Genomic DNA, 27345 nt, shown 5'->3' on the forward strand with positions numbered 1-27345 from the left:
TGTTACATTTCATGAGTTTTATTTGAACTTCACAAATAACTTTTATTGAAATCAGAAAACAGTTATGAATAAACAAAACACTCCTGATTATTTATTATTTGTGAACAAGCTTAATAATATAACTGTAAATCCTGAATGGTGTGCAAGACCAAAACATCGTATAAATTGCTCTAAGAGTTACCTCATGTGTCTTAAAGCTTACGTCTTTGAGTCGATTGCATTTTTACTTGGTCTTGTCTTGAGCACAGACAAACAGAACTCTGGCTGCTATGTCAGGATCACAAATGTTAAACATCACTAAATCGCATGACCAATATGTCTGATTTATAACATTATTTCTGTGAATTGATGCATCTGTTCCACTTTAAGTGGAATCAGTAACTTTTGTTAAACAATAACGAGATAGGACAAAAAGCTATGTAGCTAATGTACATTTAGCCGATTAAAGACAGTGAAGCTGATATCAGCTAGACTTTGTTTTAATTTGTTTGCTCTTAGAGAACAAAGGAAAATCCCAACACCAAGAAATTTGTCAAGGTAAACTAATGTACACAAACATACTGTAAAGACAACTATATACGGCAATAAAAGAGGTGAAGGTGGAGGAAGCTAAAGCAGCTAATGCTACTAAGCTAAATGTATTAATGGGTTTCTGGATCTTTAATCATAATCATACTCATGTTTTCTATTTTACTGTTGGTGTTACAGACTCTCTTGGACTCACACTAGTCTTGGTCTTACTCATGACCTGGTCTTGGGCAAGGTAGCCCTTTCCAAAAACTAAGTCTTACACATTACTCTCAGTAATTATCAAAATAATGAGATCCACGATTTATAATGTTCATTACTGAAAAAAGCATGGCTAATGATACAGGGTAGTTTTTGTATTAGCATGACTTATCCCGTTTTTCATTTCCATTTCCAAAGGTTAAAGTGTTCAAATACTCAAGAATTACAACAAATTTAGTGGTTATGCAAATGCTATTAACAAAACAAAAGCTGAATACTTTATACAACAACAAAGAAACTTTACAAGAAGCATGAAAATTAGAAAAAAAGGAATATGGTATGGTCAATGAATTCAGGTAAATATAAAATATTGAGCATAGAAAGGTGTGTACTATTGTTTTTTGGAGTTTATTTTACATCCCTCTACAAATCCCTCCAAAATGATCAATGGTACAGAAACAGGCAAGCATCATGAGGCCGGAATAATAATGAATGCAGATTCATGATCAAAGTGCTTGGTGATAGGATGGAGTATAGATGAGCAAGTGAAACAAAAGCAGATACTTGAGTTTACAAATATTTCTCAAAAAGAGAATTACTCTGCAAGCAGAAATAATCTTAAACCCCGTTTCCACCAAGCAGTCTGGTTCAGTTTGGTACACATTTATTGGCGTTTCCACTGTCGGCGCATAGCACCGCCCCGTGGGCGACCTCGGATATGCAGACCTTCCTAGGAATTATTGATCAATTCTTTACTGTGTCACGTTCTTCTTCTTTACACTATGTTGCGCCGCTGTGATTTAGTGATGTGTAAGGATACGGTTGGCTGTTGAAACACAAACAAGATTGTGGTTTACGGTACCAAACCGTACTGAACCAAACCTGACCACTTGGTGGAAACAGGGCTTTATTGGCTGAGTTAAATGTTGGGAGCGGAGCCAAATATTGCAAGCTGTGTCGATTTAAAAGGCAAAAGATAAAAAAGGAGGGAATCCAAAATGTGAAAACCTAATGATTCTCGCAAATGCTAGCTGTGCTACATTAACCAGAAGTCTAGCTAGTGAGGTCATCGTTACTTAGGACTTCAGAGTACAAACCAAATAGAGCAATAGAACTTAAAATAGAGCACAGATTCCAGTAGAGCACTGAAGTTGCACTTTGCATTCACTCACTTTTATTAGTGTTTTGATGTCTAACACCCTATTTTGGGTTGGGGGTTAGTTGTTTTTTTGACTCGATGATCTTTCTGATTTAAAAAACTACTAATATGATATTAAGAGAAAAATCCAAAACGCAAGCTTCAGAGTGCCCTGACAGAAATCAACAACGGATGTTAAATATATTTTTTCCATTTGACACTAACTTTTAATAGCTATCAATATGTTGGCCAGTTGGCCAACAATATTAATGAACAAAGAAATCTCTCTGCATCCCTAAGTTCTGCTTCTTCTTTCATGAAGTTTGACTCAACCTGTGAGATTGTTTTTATCGTCTGCTGTCCTTTCTAGACAAATTGTACAGTCACATCCCATAACACATTTAAATGTATGTATGAGCAGTACTCGGTGAGGTCAGTTGTTTAAATAGCACGCATTGGTTGTGGAAGGCTGGTGTAGGTTCATCCTTTGTCCTGTTGAGTCCAATATGGCTGCTTCTAGGCTGTCAAGTCTGAGTATGTTCTTTTACTTTAGGTGCCATACCGGCAGACCTACTCGGAGCATATCTGTAGTGTATCTGTACCTCACTGTTCAAGAAAGTTCACTTGATAAGTGAGCTGATGGCCATTGTCCCAGGCGTACAGAACCTTCTCCTTGGGATTGTAGTCAATCTGGGTGGTGAAGGAGTACTCATTGGTGAAGGGCAGGCGTGGGATGGCTTCAGTGTTGGTATGGGTGTCATAAGCATAGTTCACCTCACCTTCCTTTTGGTTATACACATCAACAGCGTACAAGACACCACAGATGATGAAGCAGTTCCCGTAGGAGTTCCGCTTGAGACCTGTCCTCCAGGTTGTGTCCTTTTTCAATGACAGGTCTCCAGGATCCAGTTTACTGATGACAATCACCTCCTGTTGGTTGTAATCGTAGTCCATAGAAGGGTAGATAACCCACAGGCCGCTTTCATCCACTGCAAAGTCAATGTCTGAGTGGCCCCTCCATTTCCAGGGGGTGGTGTCCTCGTAAACCACGTCATGCAGCAGAGTCCAGGCAGCCACATATCGCATCCTCAGGTCATACTTGATGATGTTTTTGGTGAAGGCTCTGTTGTAGTAGAAGGCTCCGTTATAAACCACATGTCCTGTGCCAATCCAGTTGTAGGGCAGTTTGAAGAGGTTGCTCCATCGGCCTACAAGAAACAAGAATATGTTAGCTATATCTGTTTGTTTTATAAAGAGGGGTAAAATACTCTATTCTCATTGGCTAATAAGCACATTCTGTTTCACAAAAGAGACAGCATTTCACCCCTGATGCATCTCCCTCAATCACCATCCACAGCTGCCCAAGTGGAGATTTTCTATTTAAAAAAATGGCTGCTCCAGTGTAGCTCCAACAACGGCAAGACTGGGATTAGACATATCCAAAAAGCCTTGTCATTCCATGTCAAAAGGGATGTTCCCATACTGATACATTTTAGGGCTCAAGTATCTGCCATGTCTGCATAGGGCAGCAAACAAAATCCAGGTTTTCCTGTACAAACAGCTAAGCAAACAACACATTTGGGTTTATTTGATTAATTTAGACTTCCCAGAAAGATGCAGTTCTGATACACTTACTGTGTACAAAATCCCATACTTTCGTATAAATCATACTCAGTATGTCGTGTGCTACAGTTCTTAGTATGCAATTTTGTGTAAAGCTGCCAAGTGATTTGCTCATGGTAGATTCATGTTGGGTCTCTGTAAATAATATAACAAAGAGTACGGTCTAGACCTGCTCCTTTTGTAAAGTGTCCTGTGATAACATTTGTTATGGATGGATTGATGTAGCTAGCTGGTTATTATGGCAGCATAAAGGAAACCCCTTTAATGTTCAAGATCCATCTGCTGTGATTTTGTGCTTATCTATATAGTATCTTTTAGATCAGTGGGATACATCCAACAGTGTGGGTGCTTTGCTGATATTATGCCCTTCAAAGAGCCAATGTCAATGTTTTTACAAAGCCAGACTGTGAACACACTGCCTTCATGTGAGAATGACACAGTTTTTTTTAGCAGTTCACTCCTGAGCAAACACGTTGTGTACTGTAGGTGTCACTTTCTAATCACATCCTATCTGCTGTCCTAACCTCCAACCTCAGGAAGTGCGATTTAGATAATGATAATAAATGGAAAGCCCAGTGAAGGACAAAAACAACGGGCTGTAGAGCACCCCCTCTCCATCCCCATCCCCAAAGTCCAGCCCACACTCCTAATCCCTCTCCGCTGTGCCCAGTTCAAAGGAAAGACCAGAGCACATGTCAGGGCGCAGCGGGCATCACTGCAACTCCAAATACCTAGTCATCCGCACACAGCTGTGAGCTCACCACACTGCAGGATGCTTCACATGTAAGTGCATTTAGAAAGCCCATTGTCCAAACACATCTAGATCAACAAGCCCAGTCCTGTGAGCGGAGATCATCTTAACTCTCTTAGAGAGTGTAATCCAATTCCTCAGTTGATTTGGATGTGGAAGGAGTTGATTTTCCCACCCAATGGAGCCGTGAAACAACCCAAACCTACATTCCTCAGATCTCATCAGTCTCACAGAGCTCATAGGATAATCAACATGAATCAATGTCAATGATGTTATGAGAGAAAACACACAGCTCCATCACTGGATCAAGGTGATGAAGTTAGAGAAATATGGTTGAAAGATTGTAGAGTACTAAGTTGAAAGATATCAGGTGAAAGTGAGGGTATATATTAATGTGTTGACACTGAAATGAAACCTCCTTTGAAGCCGTGTTTAATGTGTCTTCATGATATATAAAAGACATGTAAACTCTGGATCAGAAAGGCCACTTCATCCCCTTGGCATGATTGAAAACGTTGAATAATGCAGTTTCACAAGACACTTGCGCCCAAACAAAGGATAAGGTCTCAGTGAAGACACCCCCCGTCCCAATTATGCCCCTACGCCCAACTGATGAATTACAGAACCTACTACATGGCACTTAGTTGCCATTGCAACCAAAACAACAGATCCATACTCTGTTTATGCTAGCTATCTGGGTAGTCACAATGCTGGTACTACCTACAGTACCACATGGCCCACACAACCAAAATGCTTCTATTTCTGGTGCCAATGTTACACATGAAAAAGAACGACAAAGAGAACACGAGAAAATACGAAAACACAGATTAGAGCAATCTTAGAAAGATAGATGATAAAATTTGGTTCCTGGATGCTCTGTGGCCGAGCCTTGGTAACTTCAAGCCATAAAAAAACACATTTGTTCAAGGGGAAATGCTGGAACTGGATTAATTTGCAGCCTTTATTTGTTTACTTGTTGAACTAATAATGTTGTAACTGCCATAAGTAAACTCCTCAAAAAAAGTTTGGAAACATTATTTTGGTCAATTATTTCGCCACTTTAATAATACTAATTGGTGTTGTATTTTATATCGTTGGAAAGCCTGATTAGTCACCTTTACAACGAGGTATAACTTGTAAGGATCGTGCATTCGTGAATTGAGCAACACAGCTAAACGTGTGGGTAGAGCCCTAAAGAAATGTGCCAAAATCCCCTGCAATGTTCTTCTGTTGGTATTCACTCCTGTTTTGAGTTGCTTGGGGGAATTGATGATTGCACTCTCCCACTGTAATACCTTTTTTACACATTATACATTTTACACTGTCAGGGACCTCAGTAGCGTGTGGATGATCCATACGAGGCCACAACATCTTGGCCCTCCTCCTCCTTTGTTGAAGGTCAACCAGCGTGGTTGTGTTGGTCACTCTGGCATGAACAGCATGATGATCCCACAAGTGCTGTCAATTAAGTGTCAGTCATACACCTGTAACTGGCACACACCTGGCAGCACTTGAAGCTCAAAACAGGAGTGAATACCAACAGATGAACATTGCAGGGTTTTAAAAAAATAATTTTGTTCCTTTAATGGAGAGATAGGACAGTGGCTAGAGCTGAAAATCAGGGAGAGAGAGAGTGGGGAATGACATGCGGGAAAGGAGCCACAGGCTGGATTTGAACCTGGGCCGCCCGCTTTAAGGACCACAGCCTCCATACATGGGGCGCGCACACTAACCACTGCGCCACCAGCGCCCCATTGCAGGGGATTTTTGGCACATTCTTTTAGGGCTCTACTCACACGTTTAGCTGTGTTACACATTCCACGAATGCACAATCCTTACAAGTTGTACCTCATTGTAAAGGTGACTAATCAGGCTTTCCAACGATATAAAATACAACACCAATTAGTATTATTAAAGGGGCGAAATAAGTGACCGAAATAACGTTTCCAAACTTTTTTTGAGGAGTTTATCTGTGATGGGACTCCTTATAACCTCCTCCTTTACACTTAAATTGGTCTGGCTAAAGTCGATGACAAAGGCAATGTCAAAAGACCAAGGTAAGGCCCACCTTGCTTGAAGTTGTCCAGGTTGCGGAATTCCACCAAGTTGTTGCCGTAGTAGTAGTTAGTGACGTAGATCTTGGAGTCTTTAGCCAGGGGGTCCTTCATCCAGGCTCCCTCATTGCGTCCATAACTGTGCTGCTTCTCTGGCTGTTCGATGGATGCCAGGGTCCCTTCACAGTTAAGGATCTTTCCTGGAAGAAACAAACAAACAAACAAAAAACTTGCCAAAAATGCCTTGGCTATAAAGACTCGCATTCACATCAGCTTAAATCGATTTCACACTCCAACACTTCTTGGCAGGCTCTACATGTTGTTCTGCTGCTAAATGTGCCTCTGTGATGGCAGACATGTAACCAAATACTGAGCTTATCCACAGAGGGGTATTTATCACGTACCTGCTCGGTGCAGAGTGGGACGACTGTTGTTGTTGGAGTTGTCAAGCATTAGCAAAATAGTCGGAGCTGGTCTTTCGGGTGCTGATGCGCCTTGTGTGGTGATAGTTGTCGGTGCAGTTGTCGTGGTGGCAGTTGTGGTGCTCCTTGTGGTGGTGGTAGTGGTTGTGGTGGGGACTTCGGTGGCAACGGGTTCAGCTGCAGTGGCATCCATGGCCTCGAGGACCATTTCAGCTCCTCCATCCTCTGCCTGGTTGTCTGCGATGTGATGGACTGTGTATGTTTTTGCAGGCTGGTCTGGGAGAGAGCGGAGGAAACAGAGTAAGAGATGCAGAACAGATACAAAATTCTACAAAGCTAGTTTACATTCAAAACACAGCCGATGGTAGAGATTGGCTAGGCAGTGTTTGGGATGAGTGGTAGTAGAGGGAAGCAGTTGACGACAAGCTGTATTTTGTTCTTGTAAGTGATGGTTACATTTTGGTAGTATGATCCAGCTGTGTGAAGGGACAATTCAAAAGCAAGGCTGTCATGCAATCCCAGAACCAACTGATTATCATGAGACGTTAGCTTTATAGTAATTTCTCTTAAACTGACATCTGCATCCACGTTTTCGAGTTGTGCTCTTAACAATGAACCCCACATGGAAAATGGCATTTAAGCCAGAATAACCTCTGCACCAGAAGCCCCCTAAAATTTGCTGTTGCTCCCAAAAGGCTACATCCAGGCTACATCATCAGACAAATGTGTTCTGAAGAGGTGCAACCCCTTATCAGACAAATGTTCCAACAACAATTGGGCAACAACCCAAAAGGCAGTTTTCTCTGTCACTGTATGTAATTGGTGTCAGTGCAGGCCAAGTAGCTACAAGGCCATCTGGTTTTTCTGTAATTTCATTGACAGTCCATGAATGCTAGTACTTCACTTTCTTCTGTGTATTATTTAGAAGTGTAGCACCGTCAAGGCTTCTTTCATGTTTCCAATAACCTCAGATAAAAAACACAAGTGGTTCTGCCTTCAGACTGATAGACAGTTAACTTTATTCACAAATTAGTTTGAATCATGGTCAAAGCCTTAAGCACTTAGTCAGTTAAAAACTTCATGTGAAAATTCCTTTTTAATTTACAGCCTGAATTAGTCAGATGCTTGCGTCTTGTGCGCTCTGGTTTCACACTTCAAAAGTCTCTTGTGGTTGTTGTAAAAACAGACGGCAGGCTCACTCAAATACAACTTAAGAGGAGAAAGAGTCTTCTCCCCTTCTGGTCCTCATACTCCGACGTCCTGTGCTGCCAGACAGATGTGGGGATATTACATCAGTTGTTCAAAGCACTGCATCTTCCTGACACACATACTCTGAACATATGGGCCCGATGAGGGCCGGACAAACCAAAGAATAATGGTGCTTTTTAACAGCATGGAGATATAAGAAAGCTCTAAAGTTATGTTTAGAAGGGATTGAGAAGCTTTAAATTGTAACTAGATTAAAATGTAGGATACATTTTAAATCAGTAAAAAACATTATATTTCTGATTTGGTGTACTATTGGCTCTATGTGCTGAGAACATTAAGGAGGCCATCAGCTAATTGTTAAAAGACATCTTTGTTTTGAAAAGCAGATGTAATGCATATTGTACTGATTTTGTTTCTTTATTATAATACAGATTAAGCACTCGTAAATTTTAAATGACATTGTTGTTTGGAAAAGCAGATGGACATCAAATTGTACCAATTTTGTTGCATCACTACTATACAGATCAAAGTCCCCTTTAAATCATGATGATAATTAAATAAATATTTAAGTGGAAAATATCAGCTTTTTGAATGATTAAGTCATGTCAAGGCTCAATGATGGACACTGGATGTGTGAAGGGCACGAGCAAGACAAATAATATGTCACCAGTGGACAGATGCTTTTCTTGCATAGGACAGCCTGATTTTAAAGGCACTCTGCACCCTGCATCCTGCATATCATGTCATCTCTACTGGAATGTCACCATGTAAGTGTTCATCATCACATTTTACTCCACTTGACAGGCACCACACAGGGTGATTTGAAAAAGCACATGACTACGTTCTTCTCCAATAGAAGTGCACATAACGGGCACTTTCTTACATTTCCATAACTGAGAGGTCACACTGGAGGGCACTTTACAACATCTTCTCCAGTGGGAGGGTACCTCAGGACATTAGTTCGCAACCAGGGATCTGAGCCCCCCTAGAGTTGGTGCCAAAGATCTCAGTGGGGTGCAAGGCTTTGTCTGCTCTGAGGTTGTAAAAATTAGATTTGCACTCGTTACTAGGATCATGATAACACAATTACTGTATGAATATACAAATGTCTTTTGAAAAGAACAACTTTATGAAGACCTTTTCTGTTGGGATGTTGAGAGAATAAATCTTGTTTAAACCAAAAGAAGAGACATTTATTAATGAAACAAATTAAAATGTATGTTAATTTCTGACAGCAATGTATCATTTTTTTGAGTGGGATCGAGGGGAGCTCAGCTTTTCAGAGATAAAAAAAAGGAGGTTGAGAAACACTGCCTTAGGCCCTGTGTTTTTTCCGGGCAGAAACGTGCTGGCTGTACGCTCGGTGAAATTGCATGAAGCGTTTGTGCGCTGAGAAGGAAAGCACTGCACGTCCCTCTGTCTCTATGACAACCGTCTGCTGACAACGGCGCTGTATGACCAACACAGCTCCTGTACTTTTTACTGTAAATTTAGATTTATTTCCCGTTCAGACACAGAGCTAAAGGGATGTGGGTACAAGACACGATCCGTAGGCAGCAAACGCTAGATGGACACGGGGCCTCAGAAGGCACTTCACCATCTAACCTCTTCTGGAAGACTTCCCTCAAGGGCACTTTATCAAGTTTTCTCCAATAGAAAAGCTTCTTAGAGGGCTTGAACTGTGGTTACGCTGGGCAGGTCCCAGTGAAAAGTGTGTCACTGTAACTAAATTTGAAGAAAGGCATGTCAGGAGTCGTATCATCCTTCACTGGATGAATAAAGGTTTCAGCATCCTCCTCTTTGCCAGAGATTATGGAAATGCGGCTGAGTGGTTACAGCGATTTGACAAGGGCGGCCGGGCTTGCTGAAGGTCACGTACATGGCAGAACACACGGTCTGACAGCATTGTGCGTGTGCCCTGGGCAAACACAGCATACCTATTCACTCAACTAGACTTAAAGAGGATTGGAAGGAGTCAGGAAATGTTTTCTCTGCATTGGTGAGGGTCCCCACACATTGTTGTGAAGAGTGAAGCTGAGGCATGTCATGGACATGGCAGCGCTCCATTGAGACAGCATTCCATCAGCTCCATGTATTTTGTCATAAAAGACTTGGATTTCCTGCTTGCTAAATGAGCACCAGCTATCCAATCCGGCGCTGACTAGACCAGCTGTGTTTAAAACAACACTGGAATAAATCTTGTATTGAGGGGATCTTGTGTGCCCCACGGTGATTGATTCCCTTTCTATTGCTTTGCGCTCCAGTGTTAAGTTTGCAACACAATCACTGCCTTATCTCACACTTGTGTGAAACAACATTGTCCCATAAGCCCCCATAGGGAAACTAAACCCAGCTAAAAGGGATCTTAACTTTGGCTGAATGACTCTAACAGCTGGCTGATCCTGATCAGATTGCTGAGAAACTAATTTGAATCATTTTCAACCCCAACAGTGGATGAACACATGATCGCACACAGATGGGAGTGCATCTTCGGCTAAAGTGCAAGCACAATGTTTTTTTTAAGCACAAACAGGGTGGCTTCCTATGAGCACTGTGGGCTGCCGGGAGATTTTCCTGGCCAGGCTGAGATCACTCACCTCCTCTGTGCTCATCTTCATCGGGCTTTGTTGCCTTGTAGTATGTGATGCCCCGCACCACGCCAGGCTGGTGGCCAACCACCTTGGCTTTGGCCGTCGGGTCAGGCTTGACCGGCTTCCCAGGTTTAACGACCTCTTTCTTGGGCTTTATGACCTTTTCTTTGGGCGGCTTGGATTGGGGTTTGGCTCCGGGGCTCTTTTTGTTGGGTGTTTTTACAGCCTCCTTGGTTTTCTCCTCATTAGTGTCCTGCAGACAAAGATAGTTAGGTTATGTCAGGACATCATATTTTCCTCTAGTTTTTTACATTTTAGATTTTTATAGGTTGTATACCATCCCTGTTGATAATGATTCCCTGTGTTCTATGAAAAGATATTAGCATAACTAATAATATCAGTAGGGCTGTCAGCATCAATGTGTTTATCCTGATGAGTTCAATCCCACACATTAATCACACACTATTTTGTCCCTTTTGTTGCACCGTAATAAAGCCTCCACAGTGTCCGCCTGCAGCAGCAGTGATGGAAAATAACGACACCCCTGCACCTTTGAATGGCTCATTTCACTTAGACACCTCAACTGATGAGTCAAAAGTCATATGCACCATGTGACATCAAACATTTCACATTTTTACCGTTCCCTTTAGCTATACTCATTTACTTTTCAATCTGGAGCAAGATCACCCGGCTTACTTTTCAATCTTTTTTTTCCTGTATCTTTAACCCTGTGGTCCCTCAAAAAGACTTTCATTTGTTGCCAGATTTGAACCTTATCTTGTAATTATTCTTTTGTGAGTGTATCCATACAGTTCATCATTATAACAATTTTTAGAATATTTAGTGGTAAAAAAAACATTATCTTAATAATGAATTAATACAATACATGAAAATAATAAAGATGCATTTTCTGTATTTCAATCAGATTGTACTTTCACATGTATACAAAACCACAGAACGTGTTTCTTCTAACCTGAGCTTTGCTCTCGGCTGAGTCTTTCTGGAGCAGCTGCAGGCTGAGGCTGGAGATCTCCTTCTTGATGCTCATCATAACGTTGGAGTAGTTCTCGTATCTTTTGAACTGGTTGGTGAGGCTCGTCATACTGTCCCGAACAAACTCATTATCTCGTGTGAGGTTTGTCTTGATTGTCTGCAAGATAACAGCATTTTTTGAAGCAGTTAACACTATCCATCGTATGACCAAAAGGCGATCCTTTAACAACAATGAAATGTGGAAGTACATGCGTTGTAGTCATGGTTGATTGCGTACCTCTTCTAGTGTGTTCATCTGAGACACCACCTTGTTGATGTAGGAGTGGACTTTCATTAGATCCATGCTGTAAAGGGTTCCCTCGAGGAGGTCCACCATAGATTGCAGCTGATCATTAAAGCCATAAAAGGAGAAGAACTTGTTATTCACTTTCCACTGAATACAAACCTGTCAGTTTTATGAGCCTCTGTTCAGCTGCAGTAATACGCTTAAGTGCCCTTTGAAAAATGTGCTGTGATTTCCAATATTGACGTCCGTACTCTATCAGCGAGTGCTCTTGCTCTTAACTCATTTATGCCTTCCCTCTTGAATAAAATCATGTCCCTCAGAGATTTATTGGGTTAATCCATATTTTTAAAGTGGAGTCAGATCAAACATCTGCCTTTTGTTTAACATGGTGCATAGCGTGCTTCGCATGTCTGTAAGAAATGAAAGTGTGCTTTAGGTCTGTGCAAAGACGGGCTAACGTGTCAGCATTAGACGTCAGATGACATGAAACTAAAGGTCACAGAGAGTTGAAGAACAATCTGTTAATGCTGTTAAAACTGCCGGGACTCTTTGTTAAACCGATCGTCTTTTCCAACACTCTCGTGTATTTCTCTATGTTCTGTTGTGTTTTTAATGTTTCAGCATTATTGCATTATCAGGTATCCTTCTGTCTTTTATTCTTTTCATATTTTATATCTTTACAGGACAAAACTTGTAATGCATTTCCAGTTTTTAAAATTACTCATACATATGAATTATAGATGATTCAATTTAGCTTATTTTACTGCAGCACTGATATAAAGGTTTTTCAATTCCCCAGGATCTTTCAGATTTTCTCATTAATAGTTGTTTTTGTGTGGTTTGATAACATGTTATCAAAAGGATGCATGAATGATGATGATTTTTGGCTTTTTATATGCTTTTATTTTAGAGATAGGAAAGTGGATATAGTTGGAAATCAGGGAGAGAGAGAGAGAGAGAGAGAGAGAGAGAGGGGTGATACGACATGAGGCAAAGGGGCCATGGTTTGGATTTGAACCCGGGCTGCCTGCTTGGAGGACAATAGCCTCTGTACATGGGGCGCTCACACTTCTCGCTAGGCTACTAGTGCCCAAGCATGAATGATTTATCTTTTTTCTGGCTTTTTTATGCCTTCATTCTGGAGATAGTGGATATAGTTGGAAATCAGGGAGAGCAAGAGGGATGATACGACATGAGGCAAAGAAGCCTCTGGTTGGAGCCACAGTACATGGGGGAACACACACTAACCACTAGGCCACTGATGCCCCAAGATGCATGAATTATCAAGAACTCAAACTCATAAAGACTTTTTACATGAAAAAAAAAAATCTGAATTCATTGATTATCAATGGATAACAATCAGGAATGCAAAACGAAATGACAGTATCTCATGCATGACTTAGTGCAAGAACATAATGTACACTAATGCACAGCTGCGGTATTTTAATGACGTTTTTCTTTACTATGATCAAGTATTTTTCATCGGTATGTCTGCAGATTAAGCTTAAGGTGAAAAACTTGACCATGCTAATATACAGCGGCGCTGCTTGTCAACAGGCAAGTCAGGAACCTGCTTGGGGCACCAGACCAGTAGGGGGGCCCCTGAGTGCTGACAAACTTGAAACCGCAGCAGTAGCGCAAAATGTGCAAATTTTGCAATGACAGTAGGAAACCTCCCTAAGGGGGCCCCCATCTGACAGCTCTCACTATTATTGCCCTGCTTAGCATCTCATGCATTATTCCTGTGAAAAACAAAGTTCGTCAATGAAAGTCACTGAGGGAAAAATGAAGAGGAATGATCTGTCAGGGAGTGAAAAAAGAAAGAGGAAGAGCGTCAGGACACTGCTGGCAACATAATGGTGGTTGGAGGGGCCCCCAATTAATCTTTACCCAGGGCACCAACAGACTCTATAATCGCCACTGCTAATATAGTCTGTTGGATTTCAAGTATTCAACTTTTTGAAAGCCATGATGATATGTACTTAAGTTCCTATATGTAGGCGTTTTATATACTTTATTAATCTTGAGCTGGAAATCGGGGTTTTACAGAACCTGCACATGCACTAATTGAGAAACGTCAGGGCATGTTGGGCTGCACACAGGGGGGTACCCCAAGCATGGGGATTCAGCTAATTCTGTTAATATTTAACTGATCCACAAAAAATCCACAGATTGCTTCAAAATGTCTGCCACTGTTCAACTGTAGTCTTTATGCACTCTGACCTTTCGATTGACACCTCATTTGACCAATCAGGACCCTCACTGTTCTAGGCTACTATAGTCAATGAGAGCCCGAGTAGAAACAGGACTTTCTTTCTCTCCTCCGTGGCTGCATTACACATGATACAGATGTGTCAGTTGAAAAAAGGGAGAACAGGGTCAAAGGTCTCACCTCCTTGGAGAGTCAGGAGAAAATGAGGTCAGCTGACCCGGGTTTGCTAAAGTGAATTCAGGCAATAATTAACATTTAACTGATGAATGATCGTGAGCCCAGCTCTGCAAATGGACTGTGCAAACATGCATCTAATTATAATGAAAAAAAACACCAACAGAACAATTTGAAAGATGCTATGATTATATATGTTTTCTACGTTGGCTTTAAGTCCCTCTTTGCTCACCTTCAGTAGCTCAGGGGCCTGTTTCTTCAGCTTCTCCATCTTCCACTCGTTCTCACAGGGGTTGAGAGAGGAGGGCGGGGCCGTGCAGGAGCACTTACAGTCAGATCCAGAACTGACCGTCTCCACCGTGTAGAAATCCTCCACACGTACACTGCCGCTCCGCAGCCGCAGGCATGCGTCCTTACTTAGAGGACGCATGATGCACTTACAGCGGCAGTCCGAGCCCTCTGAGGTCATCCGGACAGGCTCTGTCTCCCCAAAGATCTGAAAGTCAGGATGGGAATCTTTCAGTTTTCAAAGGTATTTTAAGTCCTTTTAGTCTCGTCATTATAATCCCTTTTTTATTTATTTTAACTGAATAAGAGGGAAATGTTTCTTGTCTCTGCAATGTGAACAAGAAGTTTCAGGGCTGAGCAGGATCAGAACACCTGCATGTTCTGGATCTCACCATATAATTATCCAAAACCAAGAGATTGTTTTTGAAGTTTTTATCCGTACATGCTGAGGTGTGCTGTTTCTCCTTTCACAATGCCGACCTCTTTCAGTCATCGTTTCCATTTGTCTCACCTCTTCCATGAATAATAAATCCACTTTTTATTGTAGGAAACCAAAACAAAGGGAAGGAAAGTGATCCTAAAGAATAACCACATGCTTCCCCTCTTTTGAATGTTAGCCGGTGTGACTCAGAGGAAAGCCTCAGAGACAAACATAACTCACAAAGACTTCTACACCTCCAGCTGGCCTTTGGCTGCCATGTATGATGACAGAGCTTTGGCAGGGCCGCGGTCATGGCTTACTTAATAAACAGGAAGCGATGCATGGCAGCCCGAGCACACACTCCCCTCTCTTCCTATGAGAGATGTGTGTAAGCTGGCAGAAAAGATGGCTCTAACACAAGAATTTACCTTCAAAGACTTTATGACATGTTTGTGTGTGGATGGTGAGACGGCAGCGAGGTGTGAGAACTCAGTGAATTTCTTCACTATTTCTATGAAAATCCATCTTCCATCAGTGCAGTGAGGATTTATGGTTAATTAGATTAATTAGATCAAGAGACTTAAAATCATTTTAAAATCATTTGAAATGACTGTGTCCAAACAGCCTGTCAAAGCTAACAGCTGATTTATCTGAAGAAAGGTATTTTCAATCAAACAAGACTCTAATCCAGAAGACTGGGGTTTGATTTCTGAGTGAAACCAAAAGTCATTATCGTTCTTTTTCCCTTTCGCTATATAAGTTATGTAACCTTCATGAATGAATAGGTACAAAGGGCCTGCACTACTGCAATATTAGAAAAAGATGGGATGTGCGATAACATTGTTCAATAATATGATACCAATGTAAACAGAGGGAAGCTAAAAGCTAGTTTAGCTTCATTGATCTGCATCAAACGGGTGAGAAAGTAAGACTGTTCTGTCTCTGTTCAAAAGGTGAAATACATGCTGAGTGATTAAACGTACAATGTAGAATTTAATTAGAATATTTACATTAAAATATCTAAAATCATTTAAAATGGACTAAACATATGTTATATATTTTTCGGGCGGGAGCTGCTTCTGAAAGCCGCCATACTTTTGCTGTTTGTGCTGCTTTCATAAAAACGTCATGTAAATTATACTTGGAAACATTAGCTCGTCAGTAAACATATTCTCTTCCTCAGGTCTGTTTCACCCGTTCATCTAGTTACATACTTATGAGTCGTCCAAGTCCAAAAGTACGACCTGTGGTCACATTGTGTGGGAGTGTGGTGGGGTGATTTGGTCATGTTGGTGATACATTACTTAAATCTTAACAATGCAAGAAATCTTTCAGCAGGGCAGCAGCAGGAGGAAGGTAATGGGGAGGCGGAAGTGGAGGTGGAGATGTTGTGTGGGGTGGATGGATAGGGGGGGGCTCATTAGTGAAAGAATGCAGGCTGACTGATGGGGGAAGATGTGAAAGGGGTTTGTGCTTCCCCTTCCATTACCGCAGACACACTGGGAGGGGGTCTGATACGGGGCAGGACTCCTGTGTGCACAGCCGGGCCAATCCTGACCCATGTCAAGCGAAAAGGCAGCAGGTTGACAAATCCTACAGCCACATGAAAACAGAGTGGATTAGCAGATTAAACTTCTTTAGCTAGAGACTATGCCTACGGCCATGCTGAGCTGCATTGTTCGACCCCAGTCAAACTCCGGCTGCTGCATAGCAACATCAGCTTAAGTTGCTTTTGAGTTGGAGAAGTCACAAATTCCATCAAGATTTACTCTTGGTGCTTCAGGTTTTTGTCTGGCCAAGAAGGTCTGAATCGTAGCAGGCTTTTTCTGCAGGAGAAAGATTTGGCTTCACCTTATCAAGGAAATCTGAATCACTCCACGTTTCCAAGCAGCTTCTTCCTCCTCCTGTCAAATCGAATGTGCTGGTATGTCCAACTGACCGTCCAGCATCTCATGCCAAGCTGACCTACCAGCGTGAGAACAGGCAACACAATTAAGAGTGCTAATAATTAAGAGTTCGGACTGTTTAACGCATGCTTTGAGCTTCGAGTCTTTGCCGCTGACCTCTCAAGTGCAGTCAAGTTTCGGGGTCAAAAAGAACACGGCTCAAGCATGAACCCATGTCTGCACAAAGGGAGGAAAAGAGCTTGCGCGCCGCAGAGAGCTCTATTAGATCAACCGCTGCAGCCTTTAACAGCTAACACACCCTGACAGTGATGAAGTGAAACCCCAGTTGTGCTCCAGATTGCTAAAAACACAAGACGTGTTACACAATGGCTGCTGCGTTCATTAGCCTCAGAGTTCAAGTCAGTTTTTTCAGTAGCACCAGCCTGTTATATCTGCAGCCCCAGTTCAATATAAACAAGGATATCCTCTGCTTTTTAGTACTCTTGCCAGCTGGCCATCGCGGCGACAGCTGTGTGGTGAAAAGGGCAGACAGTGCAGGTATCCTGTGGCAAAGCTCAAACATTTCACTGCCTGTTCCAGCCTTCAAACACAAACATTAGTGCTGTGATTCCTGTTCTGTCCTGCAGCTAATCCAACCCTCCACTCTTTGCTTTTTGAACCATTTTTCCCACATCTAACACACAAAAAAAACAGCTCTAATCAGTCTTAAGCCCATCAGGCTTGTAGCTCTGAGGATGGACTATCCCTTTAAAAGCCACATCATCTCCTGTCAAGGGTACTCAAGACCAAAAGCACCGTCCACATTCCAGTCCAAAGAGTCCGCCTGATTTTTTTAATCTAATTAGCGGTGCTTATGATAAACAGTCTTACTTGGCCACTGTAAAGATTAACTTGGTACAAAGAGAGAAATTCTATCAAAGCCTTCGGTCTGACTGGAGATGAAACGGGAGGTCGGGGGCTCAGACTATAAACAAAAACACCGGCATTAGCACCGGGATGTTAATTAGCTCAACACAAAGTGTATCAAGCACTCGCTGCTTTTGGGGGTACACATCTACATTCCTGCTGGGTCTGTTTATGTGTCCTGATACTCTGCTTTCAGTCATGTCAGTGCAGAATCACTCATAGGACTAACACCCCCTTATCCTCTTGAACCATTTAAAAAAGTCAAAGGAATTACAGTATTTTTAAACCTGGGCTATCAGCACTCCACATATCAAAGGGTCTGCACAGGTGGTTGGAATAAAAAAAGTTTTGGAATGACTGCAGTAGACTGCTTCAGCCGGAGATCTACAGTGGAAAGTGTTTTTTTTATTCAAATCTATCTGCGTGAGTTTCAAATTTCAGTGTAATCTAATATTACATGAACTGAAACAAACTGTAATATTCATTTATTTTACAGCAAAGTTCAAGCTCAATGCAAAGAGTCCGGGCATGCAGCAGCTCAGCAGTAAAGATGCTGCCTGTGTGGACAGCTAAGCAGCCGCAACACACAGCTCAGCTGAGCGATGTGTGTGTCATTTACTTGCATGATTCAAAACCTTTTTCTTCTACATAAACCCTATAATGTGTGAAAATAGGGACCATGTCTTAAGAAATTCAGAAAATGTCCTCTCAATGAAAAAACTCTTACATTTTTACATTTAATGAAATAAATCTGTTATGAGGGTGAAACTCCTCGGAAAACAATAACACATTATTGTTTCCATAATCAAACCCAGTTCCTATTCTAATCCATTCGTCTGCACAATGATGCACCTTCTAATTAATCACAATTATAAGTGTGTGTCTTCATGGCGACCTCAACTACGAGTGGAATGGCGGCTGTTGCCAATGCCTTTTCTCCAGACAATTACTCTCTGCAGATGTTTATGGGAGATGTTTAAAAAGCTGCAGAGGTTATTAATGCTTGCACTGCTCAGTGAGAGACTCTGACCTCCTTTCATTAAGCAGACATTATGTGAATATTGAAACTTTCAGAAAAAGGTCCATTAGTCGGGTTGTGCAACCAGACTTCAACAGAAATGACACTTGATAATGATATTAATACAAATGCTAATCATAGGTGGCAGGTACTTTATTTGCAAACCAATATCTGCAGAGGACATGAATCATTGTGCTTTTATACCTGCACAAAACTTGAGGTGAGCAGCATGTGTGAACACAAACGGTTCAGTCCGCACACCAGAAACTGATGATTAAATTCCATAAAATGTAAAGTGGAGCAGCTTCTGGTGTGTGGACTTAGTCTTCCTTCTCTCTTTGGATATATTTTGTCTAGCATCCAGCACTCAATGATTTGGATGGGCATGCAGTTTGATGTTTTTGTATGAACACAAACAGCTGTCATTTTTTCCTGCGATTTTACCTGGAGTGTTTCCTGCCAGCTCCTTTGTATATTTTTCTGTGTGAAGTTGAGGTGAACTGATGTGAGAACACGGTAGGAGGGGTTCATGACCTTTCTATCCTGTGACAGGTGTTCTGTCGAGATGTGTGGCCTTGTCAAAAATGCTGCCATAGGGGTGCAGAAGGGCTAACGGTAAGATCCCACCCCATGTACGGAGAATTAAGGGTGCACTCAAACTAGGCAATCCTTACCTTGCCCAATCACGCCTCACCCCTAAAGTCCAGTTCTTTTGACTAGTGTGACAGCTCCGATCTGTACACTTCCTTGGCCCTGGCCAATTCAAAGACGTGTGCTTCTGCACGGTACAGTTCATGCACAAGCACAAGCACGGGCACACAACATGGACAGCCTTCATTATGGAGATATCCAGAGTGTTCTGTCTGTATCTGACTAACATGACTCAGAATAGGCCACAAAGTCAGTAAAGTAGTTGTCATGTTCTCTGATGTACGGACGTTGATCCAACAGCTCGTCCATTTTTTAAAACATTTCTCTGGAGTCCGCCTGTCTTATAACTGAGCAGGCTTCATTCAGGCCATTCATGTGTTGTATTACGACGTTATGTAGGAGGTATCTGTGCAAAAGCCTGGCCTGTGGCTCCTTCTTCAGTAGCTCAGTCTGTAGGGACTTGGGTTGGGAATCAGATGGTTTGCGGGTCCTGGTATGGACCAATGTGTGGAAGTTGTTCTGGTTGCTGGAGAGGTGCCAAGCCAACTTCCTAAGTACTGCCGAGGTGCCCTTGAGCAAGGCAACCCCATCAGAGTATAGCCCTGTGCAGCTGCATCTCTCCACTAATGTATGTCCACAGGTCCTGCTTGTACATGAATGTATTTCGGGCCTATGTGTGAGTAGCATGTCTCTCAATGACAGAGTGTAGTGAACAACCAGTGCACTCTCCATGTGTGTAATGAAACAGCCACATTATGTTTTCTGTTCACCAGCATGTTCTTCTCTGTTTTTGCAACAGGTCAGTTGCTGTGACCTCCTGAACTGTTGTCACTGAGAGGTTTACAAGTAAGAGACTCCACAAAGTGTCTTTTCTCAGACAAAACAAGACCCCCCCCCCCCCCAGCCCCCAGCCCCCGTCAAACCACAGACTTCTGTTTGTACACTTTGTGTTTTTGTTGTTGTAGCTGTTTCTCTTGTTTTCACTGTTGATTTGGATCTACTGGCAGAAGGTTCTTTTTAACTGTATAAACACGAGAGTGCTATTCATCTTCTCAGTTCACTCACAGCAGCTGAGTGAGTATTCACATTGTACACAAAAGTACAAATGTTTCAGTTATGTACTTAACGATAGATAACGTAGAGTTTTTAAGTTTCTGACAACTTTTCACTTTAGCTTCTTTTTCAGCCCCTACATGTTAACAAACATATCTCTCTGTTATGTATCATTTTAAAACGTTATCTATACTTTAATTCAAATGCATTTTAAGAACAATTCCAACCTGAACCTATCGGAAAGAAATTGTCTGGTACAGCCTTCAAATATCAGGTTTGTAAGATGAAACATCACGAACATGCCTAAAAACACGTTTTAAGATTAAACAAAAGACGGAAACTTTTCCTTGAGGAGAACAGGTGTCTGATGAATAAAACATCTGTGACCAACACAAGGTCAAAGGTCAATACGTCAACTGGTGAAGGTGAATATTCACTACTTTCAGTACATTGGGCCTCATTCACCAATCATTCTTAATGTTCTTTAATCCTACTTACAAACTTTTTAGGAAGATTCTGGGATCCCCCGATGTTTTCTTCTGGGGGATTTGTTCTTAGGTAAGAACAGAAGTTACAAAGACTCATGAGCACTCGTATGCACATTTGAGTTATTGCATTTAATTTAAATCTACAGATGTATATTATTATAAGATTTGCATTACAATATTTTGTTTCATAATTAATAAAATATTTGATCAAAATATTTATGTTCATACAAATCAGAAATAACATACACATGGCACATGCATTAATTATGTGTACTGCATCCCATGCGTCAGCAGGCTCAACAAGCGGGCGAGGAAGGCACGCTCTGTTGTTGGTCTGGAACCAGCCATCCTGGACAACTCCTCTCACCCTCTCCATGATGAGCTGTGCAGATGGGAAGTTCCTTCAGCCCTCGTCTCATCCCCCCCCCCCCCCCCTCTCAAGAAAGATGAAAATTAGGAAAGTTCTTCAGAAGATATTGGTGAATGAGGCTCATTGTTAGTATTGTATTTGAACCAGGGATGACTTGACACCATTAGTCCACCAAAATAACTTCAACTACAGATATTTTTGCACCTAGACAGCTTGCAGAAAGGACCTACAGAGGGACACAGTTTACTTTGAATACTGTGAGGACATTTCAGATTGTGGAGTTTTGCACTTTCTCTCAAGTGAAGAAGTCAAATCAGTATTTCTATCTTTAACATTTTTTTTTTTTTACACATATCTGTACTTGGGCTGTAGTTCAAATTCTGTGTCCTTGCCTGTGTAGGTTCTCAGTCATACAGGTCATGGTAAATCAAAGCTTGACCCAAAAGACAACTGGACCTATTTAAGACCTTCAACTAAGTCCAGTTACCTTTTGGATCCAGCTTCGATTCTGTGTACTTTTACGAAACTTAAAACGTTAAACTCATGAATGAGGGAGCGAGAAGTCCTCCTCACGTGAAGAAGAACGGCCTTAAATACAATATCCATATTGAGATTTTTGAATCAAAGCCAAGAGATGTCAGACTGTGTAAAACCTTGGTCATGTGCATGTCTGTGCATCTAGGTCAGATGGCAAGCATTAAACCATCCCCTTTCAAAATCTTTTTTTTTTTCAAGGCCATTAGTATTTCAGCTAAATGAGGTGTTAGTCGCTCTCATTTCCAACAGCAGGCAGCTTTGTTTTAACCACAAACAGGGAGATCTGACTGTCTGCACTCTCATACTGTTTACACACTCATCAAGCCTCCCTAATTAAATGAAGTCATGTTGGCATAACACAGCATATAAAAATGTTATTTCATGGTCATTGTGCCATTCATCCATGCATACAAAGCACAGTAAAGAGCCTGTAAGTGACTATTTATCATGGAGCCCCTTCCCTCGACTGTTGGCTGATTTCCTGAGCATCCCAGTCTGCAGTCTGCGTCTCTCTAGCCCCCGTATGACCTTGGACTGATTGTCCTCTGGTTTGTTTACAACCAAAACAAGAAGCAGGTGCACACGCTGGTTCCCACGCCACCCTCTGGTGCCCTTCATGCCCTCTTTCCGAGGCTGCTTTGTCTCCCATCAATGCCAGTGCAACCAGCCTGGCTACAGAGACTATGACTGGGTGTCTCCAGTGGCCATGAGGCTGGGTGTGGGTTCCTGTAGGATGTGTAATGGTGTTGTGAGAAGAGGCGTGTTAATGAGGCAAATAAAGCTTAAGAACAACTTAAGGACATGAGAATCAAGATAAGGGCTGTTGAAGTGTACCAGGAAGTGAACGTACCTCAGGACGCAAGACATGATGTAAATGAACATGGCGGAAATGGCCGATGATGCAACAGAGTCCAAGGCTATAATGACAATTTGTGCCTTTTTTATCAATGCTTACTGAAGTGAAACACATTCGCAAAATCAACAACCGAGCAGAGATTAACATAGTGTACTGGTGAACAGAAAACATGATGAAACAGTCCAAACAGTCTATGGCCATGCCCCGGTCGCAGGATACAAGTGTCACCACCCCCTCCTGTCTCGCTCGGGGTGAATTTTCACATATATTTCCTGCTGTGTTCTATCATCAGCTAACCCAAATTCATACAGAATGTTTACTAGGGGGCTGGCAGGAAAAACTCTGGATTAAGTCTGTATGGGAAAAATGTGGCTGTTTGCATTCACACATGTGCAGCTCACCATGAACACTTCTGGAGTTTTTCAGGAGTTTTGTGCACGTATGAGCAGCTTATGTCCAATTGTTTCCAAAGCAGAGGCCAAACAATCTGTGAGCTTGATATTTAAGGTAATCAGTGAGGAACTAGTAGTAAATATTAATTTATTGCCAGTTGCCAGTAGGGTATAATGTAAAAAGCATTCAAACTCACTGACACACTGGTGGCGATCAAGAAAGATGGAACGTCTATAATGCAATCCAAGATCACATCTGCTATTTGGTGATGACAAAATAACGTTTTATTCATCTCTATAACATAAAATAAAATAACATAACATAACATATCATAACATACAACCCAACCTAATCAAACATAATGTAATGTAACATAACAGAAACACCTGCATATTTAAGTACAGATAACAAACAGTGAGATGCTGTCTCTCCACTCTCACTCCATTCTTTCATTTGAAGTCGCTCATAAGACTGTAAACAATGAACAGCACACAGAAAAGGAATTAAAGAGATATTTCTAAGCACCTTAACATTTGAAAGATACCATTCAAATTACCTCTGCAACACCAAAAAACAAAAGCCCCCCCCAAAAAAAAATAAAAATAAAATAGGTGTTGCGTCCCAAGATATAGTGTTGTCAGAAATGAAGGGTTAAAAATTTTGGCTCCAAGAGTTTAATTTAATAGATGTGTTTGCACCCTAGAGTTCAGAATGGTATATTGAAACAGAAAGGGTTTAATAAAAAACAAAAATAAAACAAAACAAAAATATTGATAAGAACAACAACTTAGAACAACGCCAAGCACGCAAAACATTTGTTTGGATTTCACAGACATTTTTAAGAAAGACTGTAAATGTATCATGACTTCTGATTAATACTGTGCTAACTATGCAATGCAAAGACAACCGAATTCCTCTCGTATCACTACAACTGGGAAAAATCCCAGTCTTCAAAAATATGCATCAATATATCCCTCATATCAAATGATCTGAACGGTATCTCTGTACATTTGACATTGGCTATGTTGGTAACAGCCTATCATACTGGGAAAGTAAAAGGGAAAATAACTTCTTGTCTGCAGATCTTAACTCACAAGACAAACATTAAAACATTTCCATATGGTTACTTTTTACTGTTCAAGTCATGTCAACATTACTTAATATTTTCTGGTCATTTTTAACTCTACATCAACATTTCAGACATCTGAAAGTTAACAGAGAAACCAGCTGAACTAACGTAAGAAGCAGCTCGGCTCACAGTCCCACCTAAAAATATTTGATTTTTTACTTGTTTACAATCAAAAGGTTTATAATATTCCAGGAGAAACTTTGTGAACAATAATCCCTGAAGGAATCCGAACATAAACTCTGTAAACAGCTCAGCCTGCAGCCCCCCTGATGTCCCGCAGCCCCTAAAGAGTGTAGAAGCCACAGATTTTAGACAGAGTGCTGCTTTATTGGGTGTTTTATTGAACATATTTGTGTTTATTTTGAACAACAATAGAGATTAATATGGTGCATAAGAAAAGTTAAGCTAAACATGTTTATAATCATCGGCAACCTCTGTGGTTGAAAGCAAAAGTGCAAAAACTGCAGTCCCTCAAGTGTCCACTTGAGGCTGGTTGCAAAACCCTAGAAGTCACATACACACCCATTCAAAAAAAGGAGAAATAAAAACATGTTTAAAGCCTGGTTCAAATTAAATGGACTTTAGCTTTTCTAGTCTTTTGACTATTCAAAGTGCTTTTACACCGCAGGTCACACCTACCCATTCACACCCTGATGGCAGAGGCTGCTCTGTAAAGTGTCCATCAGCATTAACTAATCCATTCAAACACATTCACATGATGCCAGCGAAGCAGCAGGATCAACTTTAGTGTCTTACCCAAGGACACATGTGACATGAGGATGATGGTGCAGAGCATAGAGCCCCAGACCTTCTAGTTGGGAAAAGACATACTCCACCACCGAGCCACAGTTGGCCCATAGAAAGGAAAAATACAAAAAACTATGATTAGGGGCGTGGCTGTGGGGCGTGGCAGATCAGTGTGTCTGATCTGAATTACAGCTGTTAGCCAGGAGGCTAAAGGCCTGCCTCAGCTGCACCACATTCACTGTCTCTAGATTGATCACAAGTTAGTTTGAGACAATATTTTCAACATGGTGACCTCCTTCACTGGGCTTCAAAGTTGCGCTCTAGTAACCAATGTCCCAGAGATGACGTCCATATTTCTATACAGTCTATGAGTTGGACTCAAAACAGGGCTGCTGCAATAAGGACACATCGTCAACTACATGGGGCACAAAATGTACCAGGTGAGATACCAAGTGCCCCAAATTTTTAACATATGGATAAGTTAAGTTATAAAATATCCTTCTGGTTTTTATATTCAAATGTGAAGCATAATCAAATAAGGTCATAAATATACATATTTATTCAAAATTGGGAATAAAACGATTTGTTTTAACATCTCGAGATTCCCAACTAAATCAGCCTCCACTTGTTTCAGGCTCCCCCAGCAGATGTTGGAACCCGTCTGTAGGGAGTTTCTCCCATTCAGACACTGTGGAGCATTAATGAGGTCAAACACTGATGTTTGTGATTTGGTCCGGTTTGCACTCGATCCCAAAGGTTTTGAATGAGCTTGTGCCAGTCAGGTTCTAATAAACAAACAATAAAACATTTCTTTTTGTAGTGTGCTTTGTGCACTGGAGCACGCTCAACAAAACCACAACACAAGAGTTTGCATGGTACTACTTTTGTCAAACATGTCTTTACAAGTTGAAACATTAAGATGTCCCTTCATTGCACCAAGCAGGCAGTGCCCTCCCACTTGTGACCACATATTATTCCACAATAATTTTTTTGCAACCAAAACAACCATGTGCTGATTCCATAACTGCTATACTACAACCACTTGTATATACCACTTATTATCACTGCTCCACTACTGTGTGAGGCGTCTACTCTTTGCATTGCTCCTGATTTCACCTCTGATTGTATCAGCACATGTTTAGCAGTCACACACCATACTTGGCCATACATGTTTGACAGTGCATCTGGTCTTCATACATAATGCATACTGTACATGTGTTTTGTCTTCTGGTGTGTGTGTGTGCCTTTGTGTGTGTAGGTGTGTAGGTGTGTGGTTGTGTGTGTGATTGTAGAGCAGGATTAGGCTGAGGGAGAGTGAGGGGTTACTGCAGTCCAGCAGCTGTACAAACAAGAGCAGCCAGATATTACTGAGTGCCATCTCTCCCACACTCGGCTGGCATCAGGCCTGCTCACCCTGGAGCTATCATTACATGAACCTATTGTTACTCGTCGTGTCACACAAAAGCCCTCATTGGGAAGATTACCCTTAAAGCATCAAAAATGACACGTAACCCTGAACCATCTGCAGACATTAGACAGAAAATGTCCAGGTCTGGCAGGGGGAAAATGTTGGGTGCTGGTCAGGTCAGCAATTTGTCTGAGGCACAGGCACCATAACGCAGGTCGTTTAGCAGGTAAATACTGGAGTGAGGTGGAGCAGGACAAGAGTGGAGGTTAACAGGCTGGGATGTACATTCATCATGAATGAGTGGCTAACCCTTGTTTCAGTGCAGCACAATGAATGAATGCACGGCGAGACACAGTGAATAGAACTGGTTTGCATGTACGTACCTTGCTCTGTGAAGACACATCCTGACACAAAACCAGCACACACGCGAACAAGTTCGTGTATCTCCACATTTTCTCTCTTGAGTGTCTGCGCGTGAAGTTCAAAGAAATCCAAAAAGGCAATTACTGGATTCAGTCCATAAGGTAAAAAATTAGTCCAACTATTTAAGCTCCATTCTCTTCACACACAGGGGGGATTATCCAATATGCGTCAGTCTGACTCTCTCTCTCTCTCTCTCTCTCTCTCTGTGTGTATGGATGGAAGTGTGCGCTCCGTCTTCAGCCAGGCGCACAGCGCGCATCATCTGTCATCCGCTGTCCTCCGCTGATGGGAGGAGTCTGTCTCTGTGTGTATATTTATATTTACACATAATAATAACAATACAAATAATAATAATAATAATTTACACAGTGTCTTTAGATTAGACATTATTTTCCAATTCCCTTTTTGGGCTACTTTATTGCGTTTATAATACATAGGCTATACTTCTACTTTTCAACATCCCCACTGTTTGTACCCTTCACAGAACATAATATGCATAAACAATTCGGGTATTTAACCTGCATTTATCCCGGTGAGCAGCACACGTCATCATAATCATTACATGTTT

General features: G+C 41.5%; 1 protein-coding gene across 1 annotated transcript; it reads right to left on the reverse strand.

The window, feature by feature from the left end:
- Positions 1–27014, reverse strand: LOC132973793 (olfactomedin-like protein 2A). The gene is made up of 8 exons (XM_061037397.1): positions 26738–27014; positions 14415–14678; positions 11788–11895; positions 11491–11667; positions 10524–10770; positions 6700–6993; positions 6310–6495; positions 1–3075 (listed from the first exon to the last, which is right to left on the reverse strand). The coding sequence occupies exons 1-8, from the start codon at positions 26804–26806 to the stop codon at positions 2471–2473; spliced, it is 1950 nt and encodes a 649-aa protein (XP_060893380.1). The 5' UTR covers positions 26807–27014; the 3' UTR covers positions 1–2470.
- Positions 27015–27345: the final 331 nt, after the last annotated feature.

The sequence above is a fragment of the Labrus mixtus genome, chromosome 5, assembly GCF_963584025.1.
Source record: "Labrus mixtus chromosome 5, fLabMix1.1, whole genome shotgun sequence".
Classification (NCBI taxonomy): domain Eukaryota; kingdom Metazoa; phylum Chordata; class Actinopteri; order Labriformes; family Labridae; genus Labrus; species Labrus mixtus.

What these genes read in the sequence shown, in the direction of transcription:
- LOC132973793 (XM_061037397.1), bottom strand. Translation starts at nt 26,806, where the DNA reads ATGTGGAGATACACGAACTTGTTCGCGTGTGTGCTGGTTTTGTGTCAG. An exon ending in CAGCCGAGAGCAAAGCTCAG is followed by an intron (nt 10,771 to 11,490) that starts GTTAGAAGAAAC and finishes CTTTGTCTGCAG; the next exon opens with GACACTAATGAGGAGAAAAC. An exon ending in CCTGGACAACTTCAAGCAAG is followed by an intron (nt 3,076 to 6,309) that starts GTGGGCCTTACC and finishes TGTTTCTTGTAG; the next exon opens with GCCGATGGAGCAACCTCTTC.